Below are 25,080 nucleotides of genomic sequence, written 5' to 3' on the forward strand. Positions count from 1 at the left end.
AGCAAGGCACCTCACTCCCCCAACATCTGCTCCCCCGAGCGCCGTACATGGTCGCTCACTGCTCTGTGTGTCCTGCACCAGATGGGTAAAAAGCAGCGATTAAATTTCCCTACCTGCATGAGTGTGCCTTTGCATGTCTGTGCATGTGTTTGGGATGAATAAATGGATTTTAATCTTAATCTTTTAATCTTAATCAGTTGTCTTCCAGTTGACCAGCATGAAGCTGCAGATCTCCACCATGTTGCTGCTGGGGACATCAGGAGCTGCATTAATGAGGAGCAGAAGCGTACTGTTATGAATGTTTTGTGTTGTTTATGAAGCACTACTTATTTCAGCTAGAACCGATGTACTAGGGTCTGGGTTTGTATCCTAATGGTTAAATGCACATACTTTAAATCGCTTTTGATAAAACGTGACAAAGAAATACAACATTGTACACATAGATAAAATGTCTTTCTACCTCATCTGTAATATTCAAGGTGATGATCTCCCACAGAGCTGTTGATAACAGTCCACATCAAGTCTCTCCACTTCCCTCAGTGTGAAAACATAATTATATAATTAATTGGAGAAGTGTTTACAACACTGATGTGTGGACATTATAATGTTATCACTACTGTCTAATTCACTCTACAACTCCATGACAGACTAAATAAACAATGTGAAAATAGTAATGGCGGATATACCATCCTGTATCAGAATATTGGTGAAACAGTTACTATCACATGAAACGTACACGTGTAGCGTATTGATAGTAACTCATTAAAAAAAATAATGTCACAACCAAAACAAGACTGTCGAGTTATCTTGCTTCAATCTGTTCATTAGACGTGATAAATAAACGGTAACTTTTATAACAATTACATATTACAAAAAACTTGAGGCATGTAAGCATATGATGATAGATAAAGCAATAGGTTATGTTGGATAGTTTCAAGGTTACTTACCTCTAGTTCAGCACCAGCGGCTGGCCAGAAGAAGTGGAGCGATCTTCCTTGCCGCACAGGGCAAACGCAGGCAATGTGGAGACGAGCGCTTGGTCATCGAACGTTCTCTCTTCCCCGACCGCAACAGACTTGAAATTGCCTGTGCTCGGGCCCGTTAGTGCTACAACGTAGCCCTAGTTATTATTATTTTTCTTAGCTTAAATGAATTGGCTTTTTGAGGGCTTTAATGTGCTCAAAAAGTTGTAGGAGTTTGCAGTAAATTCGAAGGCGGCGTAAAATTACGTATTCTGGAGTATTTTGAAAAGGGCGTGGCAAAATGGCTCAAGAGCGCCACCTACGGAAAAGCCCCTCATTTAGCATTCACCGATCCTCAAAAAAAACAAAGATTATTGTGTATCATGACTAGATGCACAAAAAAGTCCATCAGTGCATTATGAATAACGCAACAGGAAGCCCGCCAGTTTGACTTTAGTGGCCATTTTGGTCATATTCCATATTTTTTCTTTGATGTACTTGTCGTACAGCTTTCATCAGATCAACTTCAAATTTAGATGATCGTCATCACAACAAATTGGAGATCTAAAGTTATTGAAGGATTACGTTTTAGCAAAACCGTCTGACCGTGGTGTGGCGTTAAAGTTTGATGAAACGCCATCAAAACACAAGCTTCCATATTTCAGACATATTTTGTCCAATTGAGTCCAAACTAGACACATTCGACAAGAGTCGCCACCAGAAGACATGGGTGCAGAAATTGTGACTTACAATCACAGCGCCCCCTGGTGGTAACACGAAATGTCTTGTTTTGGTACGTGTTATGTTTTCATGTACTACTCAGACAGCTTTCATCAGATCAACTTAAAAATTAGATGAGACTCTACAAAACAAGATGAAGATGTAAAGTTATCAGAATTTAAACTTTTCATCATACCGTGTGACCGTGGTGAGGTCTCAAAGTTCGACTAAACGCCAATATAAGCGAGCTTCTGTAACTTAGACATATTTTGTCCAATCGACTCCAAACTACACATATAAGACAAGAGTCGCGACCGGAAGACATCTACCTAGAAATCATGACTTAAAAGGAAAGCGCCCCCTGGTGGCATCAGGAAATGTCTTGTTTTGGTCATCTTACTCTTTGATGTATTTCCCTCCAGCCACTTTACTAAACCATGTCAAACTGTGTCAAATTGGTCTCAAGATATTGATAATGTAGGCATAACATTATTGTGACTTTTCATCATGCAGATTGTTAATGGCGTGGCATCAAAGTTCATCAGCTCACCATGACCAATGAAACCCATTTTAACAGAGTTACCATGAACGCAGCATGAGACCGCTTTCGGTTTGTTACGTCTCACACTTGGATGTATTTCTCCTCATTCACTTTGCTAAACCATGTCAAACTGTGTCACATGGGTCTCAATATATTGATAATGTAGGCATAACATTGCTGTGAGTTTTCATCATGCGGATTATTCATAGCTTTGCAGCAGACTTCTTCAACTCGCCATGACAAACGAAGCTGCATTTAACACAGCTGCAAGTGAACGCCTCATGAGACTCTGAAAAAAGTTATGTCGTCACAAGCTGCGGAGCTGTGTATCACGAAGAACCGGAGAACGGTTGGCGAGTCTGGATGAGAGGACGGCGGCGGAGTCACTGTGGACGTTGTTCGCTCAGCAGGTTAGAGTGTGGGACGCACTCAAAGCTTTTTCCCCCTCTCCCGTTGTGTCTTTTCCTGTGTGAACTCTGCCGCTCTCAACAGCAGCACTGGCTATGAGCTAGCTCCTGCTAGCTCCAACGAAGCATCTCTCAACTGCTACGTAAGTTAAACGGACACTTCTGACTGACTGTGATGATAAGCAAAAGAGACACTGTGGATGTGTGATGTGTTGTACTGCATTTGTTTGATCTGTTTACTAATACTAGCTCTAATAAATACTGTATAAATTATATTTTGCTCCTGAATTGAACTGTGTTAAAGGGGTTCACATGGAAAATATATGTTCAATTATGTAAAGGGTGATTTTTGTTACTATTATACTAATGGAGATTTAGCACTTGCTACACATTGTAAGAGCAGCTGTTCAAAGGAGCACTACGTCTTTTAAGGCTCTTTATTCAGAGTCACGGTGTTGATGTCCTGTCACGTGTTACAGTGAAAAATAACCGTGTCTCCCACCTTCAGTATTTAAATCGTTAATCTCAGACAGACTTCACTGAATTCTTTTGTTAAATATGAGTAAGTCATAGCCTTGTAACTTTACTAGAACAGACAGTGTCATACAGAGTTGTGGGCTTATATGCACTACCTATTTCCTAATCTGAAATGATTATGCTCTGATTAACTTTGAACTAATATTTTATTTTTACCATTTAAAAGTCTGTTAATTACTTAACCTGGCCCATGTATGACTTTACATATCTGTGTATTGGTTTCATGTTCCTCTAGAAGGTCCAACTTGACACACAACTTGAATCCAACCAGACTGAACACTGACTCCAGGTACAGACCTGATTTCATTACTTAAAAACAATCAAAGTATTGCACATAATACATAATGTATTAAATTATAATGCAATACTTTTAATGTGAAATAGCTCCATTAAAAACATTCATTGTCATGGTAGTGCACGTTTTAATCCAAAAGCATATTCAAATACACAGTTGAATATCCACAGAAAATAAGATTACACACTTTGTTCATATGTAACTCTTCCTCTACAATAATGACGATCACTTTCATGTTTCCTATCATTTTATTAGGGACAGACGAGCCTGAAGGACACAGCTGTGATGACCATGTTCTGTCTCTTATGGCAAAGCAGAAATATAAAACACTGGGTTCTTATCTAAAGTGTATCAAATCAGATCTCCACCATGTTGCTGCTGAGGACATCAGGTGCTGCAGTTCTTCATCTATGAAGAGAAAAAACGCACTGTTAAAGAATGTTTTGTGTTGTGTATAAAGCACAACAGATTTCAGATAGAACTGTTGTACTGTGGTCTTGGTTTATATCCTCATGGTGAAATGTACATATTTTAAGTCCCTTCTGATAAAAGTGCTGAAAGAAATACAACATTGTACAAATACATAAAATGTCTTTCTACCTCATCAGTACTATTCAAGGTGATAATCTCCCACAGACCTATTGATAACAGTCCAAATCAAGTCTTTCCACTTCTCTCAGTGTGAAAACATAATTCTATAATTAATTTGAGAACTGTTTACAACACTGATGTGTGGAGATTAAAATCATACCTAAACTGTCTAATTCACTGTAAAACTCCATGACATTCGCAGGCCATCTGTAGTTAAGGGAGCAACGCATGGAGTGATGTGTAGATTACTAGTTTGATGATGCATGAGGAGAGGCGGTGGTCGAGTGGCAGAAACTTGTACTATGGGCAGAGAAGGTCTCTGGTTCGTCTTTGGTTCGACTCCATGGAGAGACAACAAAAGTCGAACCTGGATTGATCTGTCCAAAAATCCAAGAGTCTCCCTACCCTCTCTAGTGCCCATGAGCAAGGCACCTCACTCCCCCAAAATCTGCTCCCCCGAGCGCCGTACATGGTCGCTCACTGCTCTGTGTGTCCTGCACCAGATGGGTAAAAAGCAGCGATTAAATTTCCCTACCTGCATGAGTGTGCCTTTGCATGTCTGTGCATGTGTTTGGGATGAATAAATGGATTTTAATCTTAATCTTTTAATCTTAATCAGTTGTCTTCCAGTTGACCAGCATGAAGCTGCAGATCTCCACCATGTTGCTGCTGGGGACATCAGGAGCTGCATTAATGAGGAGCAGAAGCGTACTGTTATGAATGTTTTGTGTTGTTTATGAAGCACTACTTATTTCACCTAGAACCGATGTACTAGGGTCTGGGTTTGTATCCTAATGGTTAAATGCACATACTTTAAATCGCTTTTGATAAAACGTGACAAAGAAATACAACATTGTACACATAGATAAAATGTCTTTCTACCTCATCTGTAATATTCAAGGTGATGATCTCCCACAGAGCTGTTGATAACAGTCCACATCATGTCTCTCCACTTCCCTCAGTGTGAAAACATAATTATATAATTAATTGGAGAAGTGTTTACAACACTGATGTGTGGACATTATAATGTTATCACTACTGTCTAATTCACTCTACAACTCCATGACAGACTAAATAAACGATGTGAAAATAGTAATGGCGGATATACCATCCTGTATCAGAATATTGGTGAAACAGTTACTATCACATGAAACGTACATGTGTAGCGTATTGATAGTAACTCATTAAAAAAAATAATGTCACAACCAAAACAAGACTGTCGAGTTATCTTGCTTCAATCTGTTCATTAGACGTGATAAATAAACGGTAACTTTTATAACAATTACATATTACAAAAAACTTGAGGCATGTAAGCATATGATGATAGATAAAGCAATAGGTTATGTTGGATAGTTTCAAGGTTACTTACCTCTAGTTCAGCACCAGCGGCTGGCCAGAAGAAGTGGAGCGATCTTCCTTGCCGCACAGGGCAAACGCAGGCAATGTGGAGACGAGCGCTTGGTCATCGAACGTTCTCTCTTCCCCGACCGCAACAGACTTGAAATTGCCTGTGCTCGGGCCCGTTAGTGCTACAACGTAGCCCTAGTTATTATTATTTTTCTTAGCTTAAATGAATTGGCTTTTTGACGGCTTTAATGTGCTCAAAAAGTTGTAGGAGTTGCAGTAAATTCGAAGGCGGCGAAAAATTTCGTATTCTGGAGTATTTTGAAAAGGGCGTGGCAAAATGGCTCAAGAGCGCCACCTACGGAAAAGCCCCTCATTTAGCATTCACCGATCCTCAAAAAAAACAAAGACTATTGTGTATCATGAGTAGATGCACAAAAAAGTCCATCAGTGCATTATGAATAACGCAACAGGAAGCCCGCCAGTTTAACTTTAGTGGCCATTTTGGTCATATTCCATATTTTTTCTTTGATGTACTTGTCGTACAGCTTTCATCAGATCAACTTCAAATTTAGACGATCGTCATCACAACAAATTGGAGATCTAAAGTTATTGAAGGATTACGTTTTAGCAAAACCGTCTGACCGTGGTGTGGCGTTAAAGTTTGATGAAACGCCATCAAAACACAAGCTTCCATATTTCAGACATATTTTGTCCAATTGAGTCCAAACTAGACACATACGACAAGAGTCGCCACCAGAAGACATCGGTGCAGAAATTGTGACTTACAATCACAGCGCCCCCTGGTGGCAACAGGAAATGTCTTGTTTTTGGTACGTGTTATGTTTTTATGTACTACTCAGACAGCTTTCATCAGATCAACTTAAAAATTAGATGAGACTCTGCAAAACAAGATGAAGATCTAAAGTTATCAATATTTAAACTTTTCATCATACCGTGTGACCGTGGTGAGGTCTCAAAGTTCGACTAAACGCCAATATAAGCGAGCTTCTGTAACTTAGACATATTTTGTCCAATCGACTCCAAACTACACATATAAGACAAGAGTCGCGACCGGAAGACTTCTACCTAGAAATCATGACTTAAAAGGAAAGCGCCCCCTGGTGGCATCAGGAAATGTCTTGTTTTGGTCATCTTACTCTTTGATGTATTTCCCTCCAGCCACTTTACTAAACCATGTCAAACTGTGTCAAATTGGTCTCAAGATATTGATAATGTAGGCATAACATTATTGTGACTTTTCATCATGCAGATTGTTAATGGCGTGGCATCAAAGTTCATCAGCTCACCATGACCAATGAAACCCATTTTAACAGAGTTACCATGAACGCAGCATGAGACCGCTTTCGGTTTGTTACGTCTCACACTTGGATGTATTTCTCCTCATTCACTTTGCTAAACCATGTCAAACTGTGTCACATGGGTCTCAATATATTGATAATGTAGGCATAACATTGCTGTGAGTTTTCATCATGCGGATTATTCATAGCTTTGCAGCAGACTTCTTCAACTCGCCATGACAAACGAAGCTGCATTTAACACAGCTGCAAGTGAACGCCTCATGAGACTCTGAAAAAAGTTACGTCGTCACAAGCTGCGGAGCTGTGTATCACGAAGAACCGGAGAACGGTTGGCGAGTCTGGATGAGAGGACGGCGGCGGAGTCACTGTGGACGTTGTTCGCGCAGCAGGTTAGAGTGTGGGACGCACTCAAAGCTTTTTTCCCCTCTCCCGTTGTGTCTTTTCCTGTGTGAACTCTGCCGCTCTCAACAGCAGCACTGGCTATGAGCTAGCTCCTGCTAGCTCCAACGAAGCATCTCTCAACTGCTACGTAAGTTAAAGAGACACTTCTGACTGACTGTGATGATAAGCAAAAGAGACACTGTGGATGTGTGATGTGTTGTACTGCATTTGTTTGATCTGTTTACTAATACTAGCTCTAATAAATACTGTATAAATTATATTTTGCTCCTGAATTGAACTGTGTTAAAGGGGTTCACATGGAAAATATATGTTCAATTACGTAAAGGGTGATTTTTGTTACTATTATACTAATGGAGATTTAGCACTTGCTACACATTGTAAGAGCAGCTGTTCAAAGGAGCACTACGTCTTTTAAGGCTCTTTATTCAGAGTCACGGTGTTGATGTCCTGTCACGTGTTACAGTGAAAAATAACCGTGTCTCCCACCTTCAGTATTTAAATCGTTAATCTCAGACAGACTTCACTGAATTCTTTTGTTAAATATGAGTAAGTCATAGCCTTGTAACTTTACTAGAACAGACAGTGTCATACAGAGTTGTGGGCTTATATGCACTACCTATTTCCTAATCTGAAATGATTATGCTCTGATTAACTTTGAACTAATATTTTATTTTTACCATTTAAAAGTCTGTTAATTACTTAACCTGGCCCATGTATGACTTTACATATCTGTGTATTGGTTTCATGTTCCTCTAGAAGGTCCAACTTGACACACAACTTGAATCCAACCAGACTGAACACTGACTCCAGGTACAGACCTGATTTCATTACTTAAAAACAATCAAAGTATTGCACATAATACATAATGTATTAAATTATAATGCAATACTTTTAATGTGAAATAGCTCCATTAAAAACATTCATTGTCATGGTAGTGCACGTTTTAATCCAAAAGCATATTCAAATACACAGTTGAATATCCACAGAAAATAAGATTACACACTTTGTTCATATGTAACTCTTCCTCTACAATAATGACGATCACTTTCATGTTTCCTATCATTTTATTAGGGACAGACGAGCCTGAAGGACACAGCTGTGATGACCATGTTCTGTCTCTTATGGCAAAGCAGAAATATAAAACACTGGGTTCTTATCTAAAGTGTATCAAATCAGATCTCCACCATGTTGCTGCTGAGGACATCAGGTGCTGCAGTTCTTCATCTATGAAGAGAAAAAACGCACTGTTAAAGAATGTTTTGTGTTGTGTATAAAGCACAACAGATTTCAGATAGAACTGTTGTACTGTGGTCTTGGTTTATATCCTCATGGTGAAATGTACATATTTTAAGTCCCTTCTGATAAAAGTGCTGAAAGAAATACAACATTGTACAAATACATAAAATGTCTTTCTACCTCATCAGTACTATTCAAGGTGATAATCTCCCACAGACCTATTGATAACAGTCCAAATCAAGTCTTTCCACTTCTCTCAGTGTGAAAACATAATTCTATAATTAATTTGAGAACTGTTTACAACACTGATGTGTGGAGATTAAAATCATACCTAAACTGTCTAATTCACTGTAAAACTCCATGACATTCGCAGGCCATCTGTAGTTAAGGGAGCAACGCATGGAGTGATGTGTAGATTACTAGTTTGATGATGCATGAGGAGAGGCGGTGGTCGAGTGGCAGAAACTTGGACTATGGGCAGAGAAGGTCTCTGGTTCGTCTTTGGTTCGACTCCATGGAGAGACAACAAAAGTCGAACCTGGATTGATCTGTCCAAAAATCCAAGAGTCTCCCTACCCTCTCTAGTGCCCATGAGCAAGGCACCTCACTCCCCCAACATCTGCTCCCCCGAGCGCCGTACATGGTCGCTCACTGCTCTGTGTGTCCTGCACCAGATGGGTAAAAAGCAGCGATTAAATTTCCCTACCTGCATGAGTATGCCTTTGCATGTCTGTGCATGTGTTTGGGATGAATAAATGGATTTTAATCTTAATCTTTTAATCTTAATCAGTTGTCTTCCATTTGACCAGCATGAAGCTGCAGATCTCCACCATGTTGCTGCTGGGGACATCAGGAGCTGCATTAATGAGGAGCAGAAGCGTACTGTTATGAATGTTTTGTGTTGTTTATGAAGCACTACATATTTCAGCTAGAACCGATGTACTAGGGTCTGGGTTTGTATCCTAATGGTTAAATGCACATACTTTAAATCGCTTTTGATAAAACGTGACAAAGAAATACAACATTGTACACATAGATAAAATGTCTTTCTACCTCATCTGTAATATTCAAGGTGATGATCTCCCACAGAGCTGTTGATAACAGTCCACATCAAGTCTCTCCACTTCCCTCAGTGTGAAAACATAATTATATAATTAATTGGAGAAGTGTTTACAACACTGATGTGTGGACATTATAATCTTATCACTACTGTCTAATTCACTCTACAACTCCATGACAGACTAAATAAACGATGTGAAAATAGTAATGGCGGATATACCATCCTGTATCAGAATATTGGTGAAACAGTTACTATCACATGAAACGTACACGTGTAGCGTATTGATAGTAACTCATTAAAAAAAATAATGTCACAACCAAAACAAGACTGTGGAGTTATCTTGCTTCAATCTGTTCATTAGACGTGATAAATAAACGGTAACTTTTATAACAATTACATATTACCAAAAACTTGAGGCATGTAAGCATATGATGATAGATAAAGCAATAGGTTATGTTGGATAGTTTGAAGGTTACTTACCTCTAGTTCAGCACCAGCGGCTGGCCAGAAGAAGTGGAGCGATCTTCCTTGCCGCACAGGGCAAACGCAGGCAATGTGGAGACGAGCGCTTGGTCATCGAACGTTCTCTCTTCCCCGACCGCAACAGACTTGAAATTGCCTGTGCTCGGGCCCGTTAGTGCTACAACGTAGCCCTAGTTATTATTATTTTTCTCTGTTTAAACTCATTGGCTTTTTGAGGGCTTTAATGTGCTCAAAAAGTTGTAGGAGTTTGCAGCAAATTCGAAGGCGGCGTAAAATTACGTATTCTGGAGTATTTTGAAAAGGGCGTGGCAAAATGGCTCAAGAGCGCCACCTACGGAAAAGCCCCTCATTTAGCATTCACCGATCCTCAAAAAAAACAAAGATTATTGTCTATCATGACTAGATGCACAAAAAAGTCCATCAGTGCATTATGAATAACGCAACAGGAAGCCCGCCAGTTTGACTTTAGTGGCCATTTTGGTCATATTCCATATTTTTTCTTTGATGTACTTGTCGTACAGCTTTCATCAGATCAACTTCAAATTTAGACGATCGTCATCACAACAAATTGGAGATCTAAAGTTATTGAAGGATTACGTTTTAGCAAAACCGTCTGACCGTGGTGTGGCGTTAAAGTTTGATGAAACGCCATCAAAACACAAGCTTCCATATTTCAGACATATTTTGTCCAATTGAGTCCAATCTAGACACATACGACAAGAGTCGCCACCAGAAGACATCGGTGCAGAAATTGTGACTTACAATCACAGCGCCCCCTGGTGGCAACAGGAAATGTCTTGTTTTTGGTACGTGTTATGTTTTTATGTACTACTCAGACAGCTTTCATCAGATCAACTTAAAAATTAGATGAGACTCTACAAAACAAGATGAAGATCTAAAGTTATCAATATTTAAACTTTTCATTATACCGTGTGACCGTGGTGAGGTCTCAAAGTTCGACTAAACGCCAATATAAGCAAGCTTCTGTAACTTAGACATATTTTGTCCAATCGACTCCAAACTACACATATAAGACAAGAGTCGCGACCGGAAGACATCTCCCTAGAAATCATGACTTAAAAGGAAAGCGCCCCCTGGTGGCATCAGGAAATGTCTTGTTTTGGTCATCTTACTCTTTGATGTATTTCCCCCCAGCCACTTTGCTAAACCATGTCAAACTGTGTCAAATTGGTCTCAAGATATTGATAATGTAGGCATAACATTACTGTGACTTTTCATCATGCGGATTGTTAATGGCGTGGCATCAAAGTTCATCAGCTCACCATGACAAATGAAACCCATTTTAACAGAGTTACCATGAACGCATCATGAGAGTTTGTTATTTCTCACACTTGGATGTATTTCTCCTCATTCACTTTGCTAAACCATGTCAAACTGTGTCACATGGGTCTCAATATATTGATTAATGTAGGCATAACATTGCTGTGAGTTTTTATCATGCGGATTATTCATAGCTTTGCAGCAGACTTCTTCAACTCGCCATGACAAACGAAGCTCCATTTAACACAGCTGCAAGTGAACGCCTCATGAGACTTTGAAAAAAGTTACAACGTCACAAGCTGCGGAGCTGTGGATCACGAAGAACCGGAGGACGGTTGGCGAGTCTGGATGAGAGGACGGCGGCGGAGTCACTGTGGACGTTGTTCGCTCAGCAGGTTAGAGTGTGGGACGCTCTCAAAGCTTTTTTCCCCTCTCCCCTCGTGTCTTTTCCTGTGTGAACTCTGCCGCTCTCAACAGCAGCACTGGCTATGAGCTAGCTCCTGCTAGCTCCAACGAAGCATCTCTCAACTGCTACGTAAGTTAAACGGACACTTCTGACTGACTGACTGACTGTGATGATAAGCAAAAGAGACACTGTGGACTGACTTTGCAGAGTCAATTCCGTAGCGACATTGAGACTGCATGCTGGTGCACGTGTGATGTGTTGTACTGCATTTGTTTGATCTGTTTACTAATACTAGCTCTAATAAATACTGTATAAGTTATATTTTGCTCCTGAATTGAACTGTGTTAAAGGGGTTCACATGGAAAATATATGTTCAATTATGTAAAGGGTGATTTTTGTTACTATTATACTAATGGAGATTTAGCACTTGCTACACATTGTAAGAGCAGCTGTTCAAAGGAGCACTACGTATTTTAAGGCTCTTTATTCAGAGTCACGGTGTTGATGTCCTGTCACGTGTTACAGTGAAAAATAACCGTGTCTCCCACCTTCAGTATTTAAATCGTTAATCTCAGACAGACTTCACTGAATTCTTTTGTTAAATATGAGTAAGTCATAGCCTTGTAACTTTACTAGAACAGACAGTGTAATACAGAGTTGTAGGCTTATATGCACTATCTATTTCCTAATCTGAAATGATTATGATCTGATTAACTTTGAATTAATATTTTATTTTTACCATGTAAAAGTCTGTTAATTACTTAACCTGGCCCATGTATGACTTTACATATCTGTGTATTGGTTTTATGTTCCTCTAGAAGGTCCAACTTGACACACAACTTGAATCCAACCAGACTGAACACTGACTCCAGGTACAGACCTGATTTCATTACTTAAAAACAATCAAAGTATTGCACATAATACATAATGTATTAAATTATAATGCAATACTTTTAATGTGAAATAGCTCCATTAAAAACATTCATTGTCATGGTAGTGCACGTTTTAATCCAAAAGCATATTCAAATACACAGTTGAATATCCACAGAAAATAAGATTACACACTTTGTTCATATGTAACTCTTCCTCTACAATAATGACGATCACTTTCATGTTTCCTATCATTTTATTAGGGACAGACAAGCCTGAAGGACACAGCTGTGATGACCATGTTCTGTCTCTTATGGCAAAGCAGAAATATAAAACACTGGGTTCTTATCTAAAGTGTATCAAATCAGATCTCCACCATGTTGCTGCTGAGGACATCAGGTGCTGCAGTTCTTCATCTATGAAGAGAAAAAACGCACTGTTAAAGAATGTTTTGTGTTGTGTATAAAGCACAACAGATTTCAGATAGAACCGTTGTGCTGTGGTCTTGGTTTATATCCTCATGGTTAAATGTACATATTTTAAGTCCCTTCTGATAAAAGTGCTGAAAGAAATACAACATTGTACAAATACATAAAATGTCTTTCTACCTCATCAGTACTTTTCAAGGTGATAATCTCCCACAGACATATTGATAACAGTCCAAATCAAGTCTTTCCACTTCTCTCAGTGTGAAAACATAATTCTATAATTAATTTGAGAACTGTTTACAACACTGATGTGTGGAGATTAAAATCATACCTAAACTGTCTAATTCACTGTAAAACTCCATGACATTCGCAGGCCATCTGTAGTTAAGGGAGCAACGCATGGAGTGAGGCGGTGGTCGAGTGGCAGAAACTTGGACTATGGGCAGAGAAGGTCTCTGGTTCGTCTTTGGTTCGACTCCATGGAGAGACAACAAAAGTCGAACCTGGATTGATCTGTCCAAAAATCCAAGAGTCTCCCTACCCTCTCTAGTGCCCATGAGCAAGGCACCTCACTCCCGCAACATCTGCTCCCCGAGCGCGGTACATGGTCGCTCACTGCTCTGTGTGTCCTGCACCAGATGGGTAAAAAGCAGAGATTAAATTTCCCTACCTGCATGAGTGTGCCTTTGAATGTCTGTGCATGTGTTTGGGATGAATAAATGGATCTTAATCTTAATCTTTTAATCTTAATCAGTTGTCTTCCAGTTGACCAGCATGAAGCTGCAGATCTCCACCATGTTGCTGCTGGGGACATCAGGAGCAGCATTAATGAGGAGCAGAAGCGTACTGTTATGAATGTTTTGTGTTGTTTATGAAGCACCACATATTTCAGCTAGAACCGATGTACTGGGGTCTGGGTTTGTATCCTAAAGGTTAAATGCACATACTTTAAATCGCTTTTGATAAAACGTGAGAAAGAAATACAACATTGTACACATAGATAAAATGTCTTTCTACCTCATCTGTAATTTTCAAGGTGATGATCTCCCACAGAGCTGTTGATAACAGTCCACATCAAGTCTCTCCACTTCCCTCAGTGTGAAAACATAATTATATAATTAATTGGAGAAGTGTTTACAACACTGATGTGTGGACTTTATAATCTTATCTATACTGTCTAATTCACTCTACAACTCCATGACAGACTAAATAAACGATGTGAAAATAGTAATGGCGGATATACCATCCTGTATCAGAATATTGGTGAAACATAGTTACTATCACATGAAACGTACACTTGTAGCGTATTGATAGTTACTTATTAAAAAAATAAATAAAGTCACAACCAAAACAAGACTGTGGAGTTAACTTGCTTCAATCTGTTCATTAGACGTGATAAATAAACGGTAACTTTTAAAACTATTACATATTACAAAAAACTTGAGGCATGTAAGCATATGATGATAGATAAAGCAATAGGTTATGTTTTATAGTTTGAAGGTTACTTACCTCTAGTTCAGCACCAGCAGCTATCCAGAAGAAGTGGAGCGATCATCCTTGCCTCACAGGGCAAACGCAGGCAATGTGGAGACGAGCGCTTGGTCCTCGAACGTTCTCTATTCCCCGACCGCAACAGACTTGGAATTGCCTGTGCTCGGGCCCGTTAGTGCTACAATGTAGCCATAGTTTATTATGTTGCTGCTATCATTAGAAACATATTTACACCTTTAATTATTACTCTTACTGTTTTCTTTATAATTATTCTGACAGAGTTGAATAATAACTGTTCCTGGCCACCCTTTCCCCTCCCCCCTCCTTTCTTCTCTCTCCATCCACAAATGCCAGTTAAAACTTTACTGTTTCAAAAGAAAGCCTTACTTTTACCTATGCAGAAGCGCTGTTGACTTCTCTGGTCTGGAAGGCATCTTGGAGGGACCATAACACAGTGGAAACGTGTACTGTGGTCAGACGAGTCAGTATATCAGGTCTTTTTTGAAAGAAATGGATGCTGTGTACTCCAGAATAAAGATTACATGAGTTTTCTCTCTCCACAGTCACTTAAGGGTTTGCTCAAAGTGGGATCTGATGCGTTTCTCTATCATTTGAAGGTCCTTTAACGACCCTCCATGTCAAGTGTCTTGAGATAATGTATATTAGGATTGGACCTATACAAATAAAGGGGAGTTCAATGTGGGCGGGGCGCAGTCTTCCTGACGCTTTGGGGGGCGGGACAGTGTCCCCGATAGGAAACCGACAGAAAGGCGAGTATCTCTGATAAAACAGTAGAATGGCTCAGAAGTGGCTCCTCAGAGGCGCTGTCTGCCTCTGAGCTCCGTGTGGAGCTGGAGCGAACTGCCGGGTCCAGCGATATGTCGCAGTGTGACATTGTTTTGTGTTGACGATAGGCTAACGGTCCCGATCAACTCAGCCAAGTTTGCTAGCTAACACTGCAGCCTCCTTACAGAAGCTGCTGCTAGCTACATGTTAGCTGCTACTTCAGTGCTTCACACAGGCCAAAAATTGCCTGAGGTTAAAAGATAAAGTAGATTAGGTTGTAAATTATGTTAAACCTGAAGTGGTTCACCAGAGGCTAGGTTGACACGTGATGGGCCTTTATATGAGAGGTAAACATCAGTGAGGAAGTGAAGCGCTGATGCAACGTAAACTTTGCAAATACTCCTTAAACACCAGCTAGCTGAGGAGCTAATAGTGACAGTGTGTAAATACGGATGAAGCTGGATGGTTAGAGACTAAACGGGTGTATATGGTGTCATTAGAGAGAAAGCCACTCCCTAAACTTCTACATCTGGTTTGATGGGATTTTATTCAGGCACAGTTTAAAAACTCCGGTCAAAGAATATATTCTGAGATTACCATTTCCTGCTCGCGATGCAAATTGGCGGATTCTAATAACATCAGATTATTGAATTTGTTGATCTTATTTTAACAGCATTTAAACACCAAACCCAGAATACAATCCAAGTTCTCAGTGTGGAATTAGATGGCTTGATATTTTATTGCGTTATCGGCTTTCATCATAACACTTATTGACAGTTGTCTTATCAGAAATGATGCCTCATCCCACATGTTTGCATTCACAGCCATATTGTTGGAAGTGATGTGTCCAGTTTGAGTTGTTATCTGCCACACAAGAGGGGTGACGGATAGTATTTACACAACTCTGTTAAGTTATACATGTAGTGTTTCATCGGTTTTAGGCCAGAACCTAATTTGAAAATCATAGTCGGTCAATTAACTGCTTTGGCCCTAAGTGAAACACTGTAAATATCTGGTGGAGTTCCCTGAAATACTGTGGGCCAGTTTTTCACATGTCCATGATGCCACAACTAGATGTCTCGTACCTCTTGCCTAAAGAGCAACAGACAGCGACTCATATTGGGGGGATTATCATTTGATACAAACATAACGCCCGTTGCTCACACACACATACACACACACACATACAGTTAGGTCCATACATATTTGGACATTGACAACATTTTCATAATTTTGGCTCTGTACACCACCACAATGGATTTCCCACACCACAAAATTCCTGCGCGTAACTTCCCATGGAAAGTTTTTGGAAGGTTTCCGGAAATTTACTGGACATTTTCCGCCCCTTTGCAACCCTACTCTCACCATTACAAACTCTCATCCTATCCTATTTCTTCATGGTTCTTGTACACCAATCAAGCTCCTCACCTTGCAGGGTTGTTTTTGCTCTGAATGCACCGAATCACTAACAGAGTACATGTCTTTCTTTATTCTTTCAGATGGCTGCAATCAGAAAGAAACTAGTGATAGTTGGTGATGGAGCTTGTGGCAAAACCTGTCTCCTCATAGTGTTCAGCAAAGATCAGTTCCCTGAGGTCTATGTGCCCACTGTGTTTGAAAACTATGTGGCAGATATTGAGGTGGATGGTAAACAGGTAAGCTGTTTATTATAATGTCACATTTTGATGCTCCGTTCTTTTTGTCAGGAGTCAATTAACACAACAGGGAGTGTGTAGACTAAGCCCCTGACCCTGAAGGTTTGTTTCACAATATAACCTGAGCAGCACTTGGTTTTTAAGGGTGATACTGATATTTATATTGGACAGTTAAAAAAAGATAATGTCAAAGAGACACTATTTTAAAATGATGAACTTTATCACTGATACGACATTTCTGCTTACATTTTATAGTTTCAGTCAATTTGTTTCTACAACTACACATAGTTTCTAATAATTTACAAAGTTCAACTTCTCATTCCACAACCAGAGACTTTGGAATGTCTGGTTTGAAATATATGTTTGTATATATTATTATTGCGAAAGCAGTGTCTTTTAATGCTAATTAGGGGTTATGGTTTTGTCTCTGAATGTATTGAATGTTCGTGGATAAACCTTTAGCTGAGCCCTGTGGCGTTTTTGAAATATGTAAGTATTAATGTCCTTGACCACTGTAGGTGGAGCTGGCTCTCTGGGACACAGCGGGACAGGAGGACTACGACCGACTGAGGCCTCTCTCCTATCCAGACACAGATGTCATTCTCATGTGTTTCTCAGTCGACAGCCCTGACAGCCTGGGTAAGATTTCTTTCCTGCCATTGTTTCTGAGAAATGTACCATTTGCTCCACATTCAACATGAACACTTTGTGCCCGATGCAGAGAACATTCCAGAGAAGTGGACTCCTGAGGTCAAACACTTCTGTCCCAATGTGCCTATAATTCTGGTGGGAAACAAGAAAGACCTGCGGAATGATGAGCACACACGTCGAGAGTTAGCTAAGATGAAACAGGTGAGTGGGGCCTGTATACGTTTAAACCTACGTGGTTATGTTCATACTGAATTAATCCCAAAGGTAATTGATGTCAAAATGCACTGAATTAATCTTGGGGAAAGCGAGGACTCTCCCATATTCTGCACTTTTGTACTGGCATCACAGCTATGCAAGATAGATGGTGTAAATGTTTATTTGCACAAACAGAGAGATAATATTGTGCAATGTTATAATTCATCACTCCCTATCTCTCTATCTCTCTGTCTCTCTCACACACGTACACCTCATCAGTACTCCTACACACAAACATGGCGTGCACGTCTACATGTATACTCAAAACGATGTAACAACTGAAACCCAAACTTTGCTGTGAATATCTGTATGAGTTACAGAAGTTAAGCTTTCACTGTGTATGTGTAATTGCATAAATGTTGTAGCTCATCAGTGTCATATGGCAGGCTCTGCTAACCCTCAAAAATGTATCTCAGTTCAATAAGAATATAAACAGGCACAGGCAACGTCTGGAGGGAGGGTTTTAGGAGGCTGAAGTAAGTGTCTGACTGTTGAGAATAGGACTCTGCTGTTGCCTGTACCAGTGTTGATTAGGTTGGAATAGTATGAAGATTTAGCAGTGGTGAGGGCTCTCTTGTAGTGATGAATGTGGTCCAAGTACATTTGGCTGTGTACCGTGAGTCCAGTCTTTTTGTAGAGTCGCTCCAGACGACGGCCAGTGGCTTTGAGCTGGCGGAGCTCTTGTGTGAACCAGGGAGCAGTGTGAGTAAATGAGACAGAGCGACTTTTCAGGAGGGCCAGGGTGATGAGGGAAGAGGAGAGGTAGTTATTGTAGTGACTAACAAGGTCAGCCAGGGAGGATGCTGGGGGAGGGCTGGGGTAAGAGCTGATAAGGGTGGAGAGGTCTGTGGTGTCGATATTTTTGATGTTTCTGAAGGAGATGGTCCGTTGTTCTTTGGCTTTGTGTAGTTGGGTTTGAATGTCAAAAAGTACAGCTTTGTGGTTGGAAATGGGGAAATCAGTGACATCAATGTTAGTGGGAGTTATGTCAGTACAACAGATCAAGTCGAGTATTTTACCTTTGTTATGGGTTGGGAGGTTGACATGTTGTATAATACCAAAACAGTCCAGGAGTGATTTGAAGTCTTTAGCAAAGATACTTGATGGGTTGTCAATGTGGATGTTGAAATCGCCGAGGAGGATAATAGTGGGGGACATTGCACATACAGATGTTAGTAGTGATGAGAATTCATTGAGGAAAACAGCAGAGGGTTTTGGTGGTCTTTAGATGGTTGCAATGACAGCGGGTTTGGGGCCTGTGAGTTTTACAGCTAAACATTCAAAAGAGGAGTGATGGGGGATTGGGACAGCAGTGACTTTGATGTTATCACGGTGAAGGAGAGCGAGACCACCCCCCCTCCCAGTCGCACGCGATTTACTAATAAAAGAAAAACCCAGTGGGACAGCCTCATTAAGCTGGGAGAAGTCATTTGGCTGTTGCCAAGTTTCAGTGAGGCAAAGAATGTCTAGCTTATGGTCAACAATAAAGTCAGCAATCAACAGAGCTTTGTTAGTGAGGGATCTGATAAAACAGACAAAGTCTCAGACAGGTGAGTGGTGTGTAGGTGGTTGCTTTGAGCAGGGGAGACAGTACACTGTGATTGACAGGACGGGCGGTGTGGGGGGGGGGGGCGGGGCCCTGTGGACCAGAAGGAGCGGATGTTTGTGTTGCTGTTGTGTTGAGTATATTGAAAGTTCCGTCCAGAGCCATGGTGGATGTATCTTGGTCGTTTGAGAATGTAGTGGTGGGATGCAAGCTGAGGTGGGGGGGTCATTGAGAAGGTCCAGAGACATAACATCTCCGTTGCCGAGTAACGGAGCGGCAGAGATGCGCTCGTGAGAGTCGAACATAGCGCAATCCAAAGCAGCAGATTAAAACTCCACATGATGTGAGATCGGGAGCGACGTAATCCAACGGTAGATGGTCCAGGAGATAATGGTGAAGCCACAGAGCCAGTGCAGCTGGAGCAGAGGTGTGGAGCGTGCCTGTTGTAGCTTCGCTGGAGACGGGGAAACCAGTTGGACGGCGTCGGAGATTAGCAGCAGGCAAGCCAGTCGGCAGTTGGACACTTGTGGGTATGGGTAAAGCAGTGAGGCGGCGTCCTCCGCGTTGACAGCAGTCCGTGGGCGCAGGTGGGCGTCCAGGAGAGCTGGCAGAGTGACAGCTGACCGGTCCGAACGGGTGTGCTTCGTGGGGCACACCAGAGCAGGCTATCCAGCAACAAAGTGCGGAGATGAGCCACAGGTATCCCATACAGGTCAGGCCTTTGCCGGCGAAGCTAGCTTCTGGCTAACGAGTGGCGAGGTATCAGACAGGTAGAGACTGTCCAACTGCTGTTTCGGTGTTTGTTGAGGAAGCCAAATCCAGCAAACGGATTTAAAGTCCAACATTCACACAGGACAATCAATACAAAACTATTTTTTAAAAGAAAAAGAACGAAAACAGTGGAGGAGGTGCGGCAGCAACTTGCCAGCGGACCCTCTCCTACCTGAGTCAGAGGAGCCAAGTCTCTCTACGCAGTTGTTGATCCACCACAGCTTTCGTCCACCTGGGCTGTAGATGGACCATGCTCACTAATCACACATTACCTGTGGCCACATTACAGGCAACAGCAGAGTCCTCTTCTCAACAGTCAGACACTTACTTCAGCCTCCTAAAACCCTCCCTCCAGACATCTCCACTGATCAGTGCACTGCCGTCCTGGACTTCTTCAGCTCTAAAATCAACACCATTCACCAACAACTGGCCTTATCTTGCACCTCCTCAATCAATCCACCCTGGATGATCACCACTGGCCAACCTCTCTTCAGCTCCCTCTCCGACTTCACCCCATTATCAGAACACACCATCTCGGAACTCATCCATAAAGCCAAAACCACCACCTGTCAGCTCGATCCTCTTCCCACCTCCCTTGTCAAAGCCTGTCTGCCATCCATTTCCCCCATGATCACCAACATAATTAACTCCTCCCTCACCACTGGTACTGTACCCCCCACTCTCAAACTGGCTGCCATCACACCTATCCTGAAAAAACTCGGTGCTGACCCAGCTGTCCTTAACCATTACCGGCCCATCTCCAACCTCCCCTTCATCTCCAAAACACTTGAAAGGGTGGTTGCCGCACAACTACAGTCCCACCTCGACACAAACAACCTCCATGAACCCTTCCAATCCGGCTTCTGTCCAAAACGTAGCACTGAAACAGCCCTGGTCAAAATCACTAACGACTTCGGCGTCATTCTGGACAGCACCCTTTCATTTGCACCCCATATTCAAAACATCACCCGAACTGCATTCTTCCACCTCTGCAACATCTCCAGACTCCGTCACTGACCCAGTCCAGCACCGAAAATCCTGGTCCACTAATTTGTCACATCCCGCATCGACTACTGCAATGCCCTCCTCACCGGACTCCCCACCAAACTCATCAACAGACTGCAAATCATTCAGAACTCGGCCCCCGGATCATCACCTGTACCAAATCATCGAATCACATCACTCCTGTACTCATCCAACTTCACTGGCTCCCTGTACAATACCGCATAGACTACAAAAACCTTCTCCTCACCTATAAAGCTCTCCACAATATAGCCCCCACTTACCTCTACGACCTCCTTCAGGAATACATTCCCCCCCGCACCCTCCGCTCATCCTCTTCTGGACTGCTAACCATCCCCACGTCACGCCTCAGTACCATGGGTGCCCGAGCCTTCAGCTGCTCAGCACCCAGGCTCTGGAACTCCCTCCCCCCACACATAAGACAATCAGACTCCATCACATCATTCAAGTGTCAACTCAAAACTCACCTGTTCAAACTGGCATACTCCTTATAACTGGACCCTGTGCACTTCACTTGTTTTTATGCTGATGTTCTGTTTTAATGTTGTTTTTATCTTTAATGTTTTTATCTTTTATCCTGTACTATTGTATTGTAAGGTGACCTTGGGTGACTTGAAAGGCGCCTCCAAATAAAATGTATTATTATTATTATTATTATTATAAAATCTCTCCTTTTTTTTTTATTTAAAAACTGGTGTCATTCAAACAAACGAGTATTTTTAAAGGGTTAAAATAACGACAATTAAAGAAGATTTGTGATCACCATGTTCAGGACTGATGTCGTTCAATATTATAGCAGATTTAGGCAGTGGCCATTGTTGTACACGAAGGTGCTTAGAGTGTTTTTGAAATGTGACACTACACCAATGACATATGCCAGGCAGTGTTAACCCTCAAAATGAAAGTTTTACAGCGTGAGATTTTTGCCACGAAGGTGCTTAAAGGACGTTTTTTTTTTAAGGCAGCCATAACGGTTAACCACCTGAAGTATGCAGATGATGTCGTTGTCTTTTCTCCTCACAGTGCTGGTTTACAGCAACTGTACAAGTTAAGACGTGCACTATGGCATTCAGCTTAGGTCTAAAAAGAGTGTTGTCATGATTGTTGGAACCAGAGGCCAAGTCCTTAAGAGAAGAACAAAGTCAAATATCTAGGTCACTATGAATGATTTATGTGATGACGACAATGTGCAGCATCAGTGCTGTATACTCTACTTCACATTTTCTGTGTGCAGATGATGTGGAAATGGCCCTTTTCTAGGGCTTACTTCACTCCACTTTAAGCAGCACATAGTCAAATCATTTAAAACGGAAAAAGCTTTAGAATGATGCATTCTGAAATTTGATACAGCTTCAAAATGGACACGTGCAACCATAAAGTTCTGACATGATTTATCTTGGTCAAATTTCTTTAGATCATGACAACCTTTCATTTCAACAGTGGTGTGTAGACTTTTTGTATCCACTGTATGTATCAGCTGCTAAGAATATACAAAGATGTAAAGAGATCATACAATAAAATCATCCCATTTTCTGACACTTCTTAAAGACTATCTATGAGTTGATCTGATTTTCCTTTTCTTTTTTGATGCGGCCCACATAGGAACCAGTGAAGTCGGATGAGGCGAGGGACATGGCTAACCGGATCAATGCCTTTGGTTACTTGGAGTGCTCGGCAAAGACTAAGGATGGTGTTAGGGAGGTGTTTGAAATGGCCACCAGGGCAGCACTTCAGGCCAAGAGACGAGGCAAGAAAAGCGGCTGCTGCCTTTTATAGTGTTAGGTAACACAGGATCAGGAGGGAAATTAACATCCAAGAAAAATATCCCTGTACCTGTTTTCTCCAAGGCGGGCACAGTTGACTGGGGAGTTGTAGGGATGAAATAGGAAGGTCAAATGCAATGGAAAAGGTGAATACATGTATATACATTTAAGTTTGACATTATAGCTTTTAGCTTTCAAATAAGAAATATTGTAATCTCGAGTTTAGGATTCCATAAACCTGAAATTAAGAGAACATGACGAGAAAGGAACAGCTCTCCTACTCATTCTATTACTCCAGTACAGTAATCATACTTATACCTGCCTAATGAGCTGTTGGAAGACTTCCATGGCTTGCAGTGTGACTGTGCTTGTCTTGTTTTTCACTCTCCTTAATTTCCAAAGTTATAACATTATATGAACACGCTTTTCTTTTCTATGAACCTGTAATACTTCATACTATTTCCCATTCAAATGCAGAGCGTTTGATTATTTGCAGCTAAGTATAAATACATAATGAGACCAACTAAGAGTGTTTTATACCTGCTTTTTAATTAATACAATTTGATTGCCCTTTGGACAGTTACTGTTAATCCGGAAATAGTAACAGCCCTTAATTTATAACTGCCACAGGGGGCAGAGCCTTTTTTTTAACAAGCTGAAAAGAATTTATTCCTTGATTTCCCCAGTTTTCTGAGGCTATTTCTTAATTTATTAAAAATCCACCCAGTTTTATCATGTTATCACTTTTAATTTGCTGGTAATGCAAACTGAACACTGTCTCCCTGATAAATGTAATTTCTATAGCAAAATGTCTTTTACTACAAAGTTGTGTAGTGTAGTTTCCTCTTCATAATAAATACTGTTTTCAGTTACTTTTTGTAAAGTTACTTTATCAATATTTGACATAAGTAGGATAATAGGATGAATTGCTTGCTGACAGTTGGCTTTTAGATTAGATTAGATTAGATTTCTTTATTTATCCACACAATGGGGAAATTCACTTGTTACAGCAATAATAGAAAAACAGAATTAAAGTAACAGTGCCGAAGCACAATAAAAAAAAAACCATAATATAAATAATACTACAAGATAGCATACTGGAAATATACATATTGCAATGTAACCATTTTAAGTGACCATGATATAAATATAGATGTTAAGTGTTGAATATACAAATACAGCTATGGTGAGAAGTTTAGTGGAGATAGAGATAATAGACAGGGACTACAACATTATCAGGTGGTGCTGGTGTTGTAGAGCCTGACTGCAGCCGGGATGAAGGACCTGCGGAACCTCTCCTTCTTACACCGTGGGTGTAACAGTCTGCTGCTGAAGGAGCTGCTCAGGGACCCCACAATGTCATGTAGGGGGTGAGAGGTGTTGCCAATGATGGACGCCAGCCTGGCTAACATCCTTCTGTCCCCCACTTCCTCAATGGAGTCAAGAGGACAGTCCAGGACAGAGCTCGCTCTTCTTATCAGTCTGTTGAGCCTGCTCCTGTCTCTGTCCGTGCTACCCCCCCTCCAGCAGACCACAGCGGAAGTGAATGAAACAGTGTTTGTGTTGAAGAAGTGATGCTCAGAGGATAGTTGATGGAATCAGTGCCATGGGACTGTCAGCTATAGTGATTGTTCATCTGCAACATACAGTAACTCCACAGCAAAGTGTTTAACCCTTCTTTCCCCCCCACTCTGCCAGTTCACTCATGTCTTCATCTGTTTTTCTGCTCTGTTGTATGTTATGTTATGTTCACTTTGTGATATTCTACTGGTTTTTGTTGTATTATTTGCACACAGCTAAAATCAGGAGGTCGGTGTGTTAACACTTGGAAAATATATGATGTCAGATTATGAAATACAAATACAAGCAAATCCTTAAATCCTTAACGATCGGTCATTTGTAATATTCTTTTGTATGCTAATATCTCATGACATTTCTCAAGTCGTCTTTTGTAACGAAATAAATTGTAACAGAGAATGACCAAATTCTGCCTCTGGCGTCTTGTGCTTTCTCTCTTAACACTATTTCAGTAATGACGAATCATGTTATTTTTCATCGAGATCCCAGAGTTTTCAAGGTTCCCCATGTGTCAGGCGGAGTATCAAATCATACACATTTCCATTTGATTGTTTGGTGCCGCCATATATAGCTTCTGGCTGTGAAAAGCCTCTGTTCTGCTAGTTGATTGGTTAATTGTTTTGACCTTCATACTGTAACTTGTTTTTGCAGTTATAATTTGTTTATACTCGTATCT

At 41.0% G+C, this 25,080-nt stretch overlaps 1 protein-coding gene across 1 annotated transcript; it reads left to right on the plus strand.

Moving 5' to 3' along the window:
- The first annotated feature begins 15,111 nt into the window (after window positions 1–15,111).
- Window positions 15,112–24,811, plus strand: LOC133956229 (rho-related GTP-binding protein RhoA-C). Its single transcript, XM_062391120.1, has 5 exons — window positions 15,112–15,146; window positions 16,662–16,817; window positions 17,336–17,456; window positions 17,539–17,669; window positions 22,666–24,811. Exons 2-5 carry the CDS (start codon window positions 16,662–16,664, stop codon window positions 22,837–22,839), a joined length of 582 nt encoding a protein of 193 aa, XP_062247104.1. The 5' UTR covers window positions 15,112–15,146; the 3' UTR covers window positions 22,840–24,811.
- Window positions 24,812–25,080: the final 269 nt, after the last annotated feature.

Source organism: Platichthys flesus, chromosome 7 (genome assembly GCF_949316205.1).
Source record: "Platichthys flesus chromosome 7, fPlaFle2.1, whole genome shotgun sequence".
Classification (NCBI taxonomy): domain Eukaryota; kingdom Metazoa; phylum Chordata; class Actinopteri; order Pleuronectiformes; family Pleuronectidae; genus Platichthys; species Platichthys flesus.

Coding starts and splice junctions, on each gene's coding strand:
- LOC133956229 (XM_062391120.1), top strand. CDS start 16,662: ATGGCTGCAATCAGAAAGAAACTAGTGATAGTTGGTGATGGAGCTTGT. Junction 16,818..17,335: donor TTGAGGTGGATGGTAAACAG/GTAAGCTGTTTA, acceptor TGACCACTGTAG/GTGGAGCTGGCTCTCTGGGA. Junction 17,457..17,538: donor CGACAGCCCTGACAGCCTGG/GTAAGATTTCTT, acceptor TGCCCGATGCAG/AGAACATTCCAGAGAAGTGG.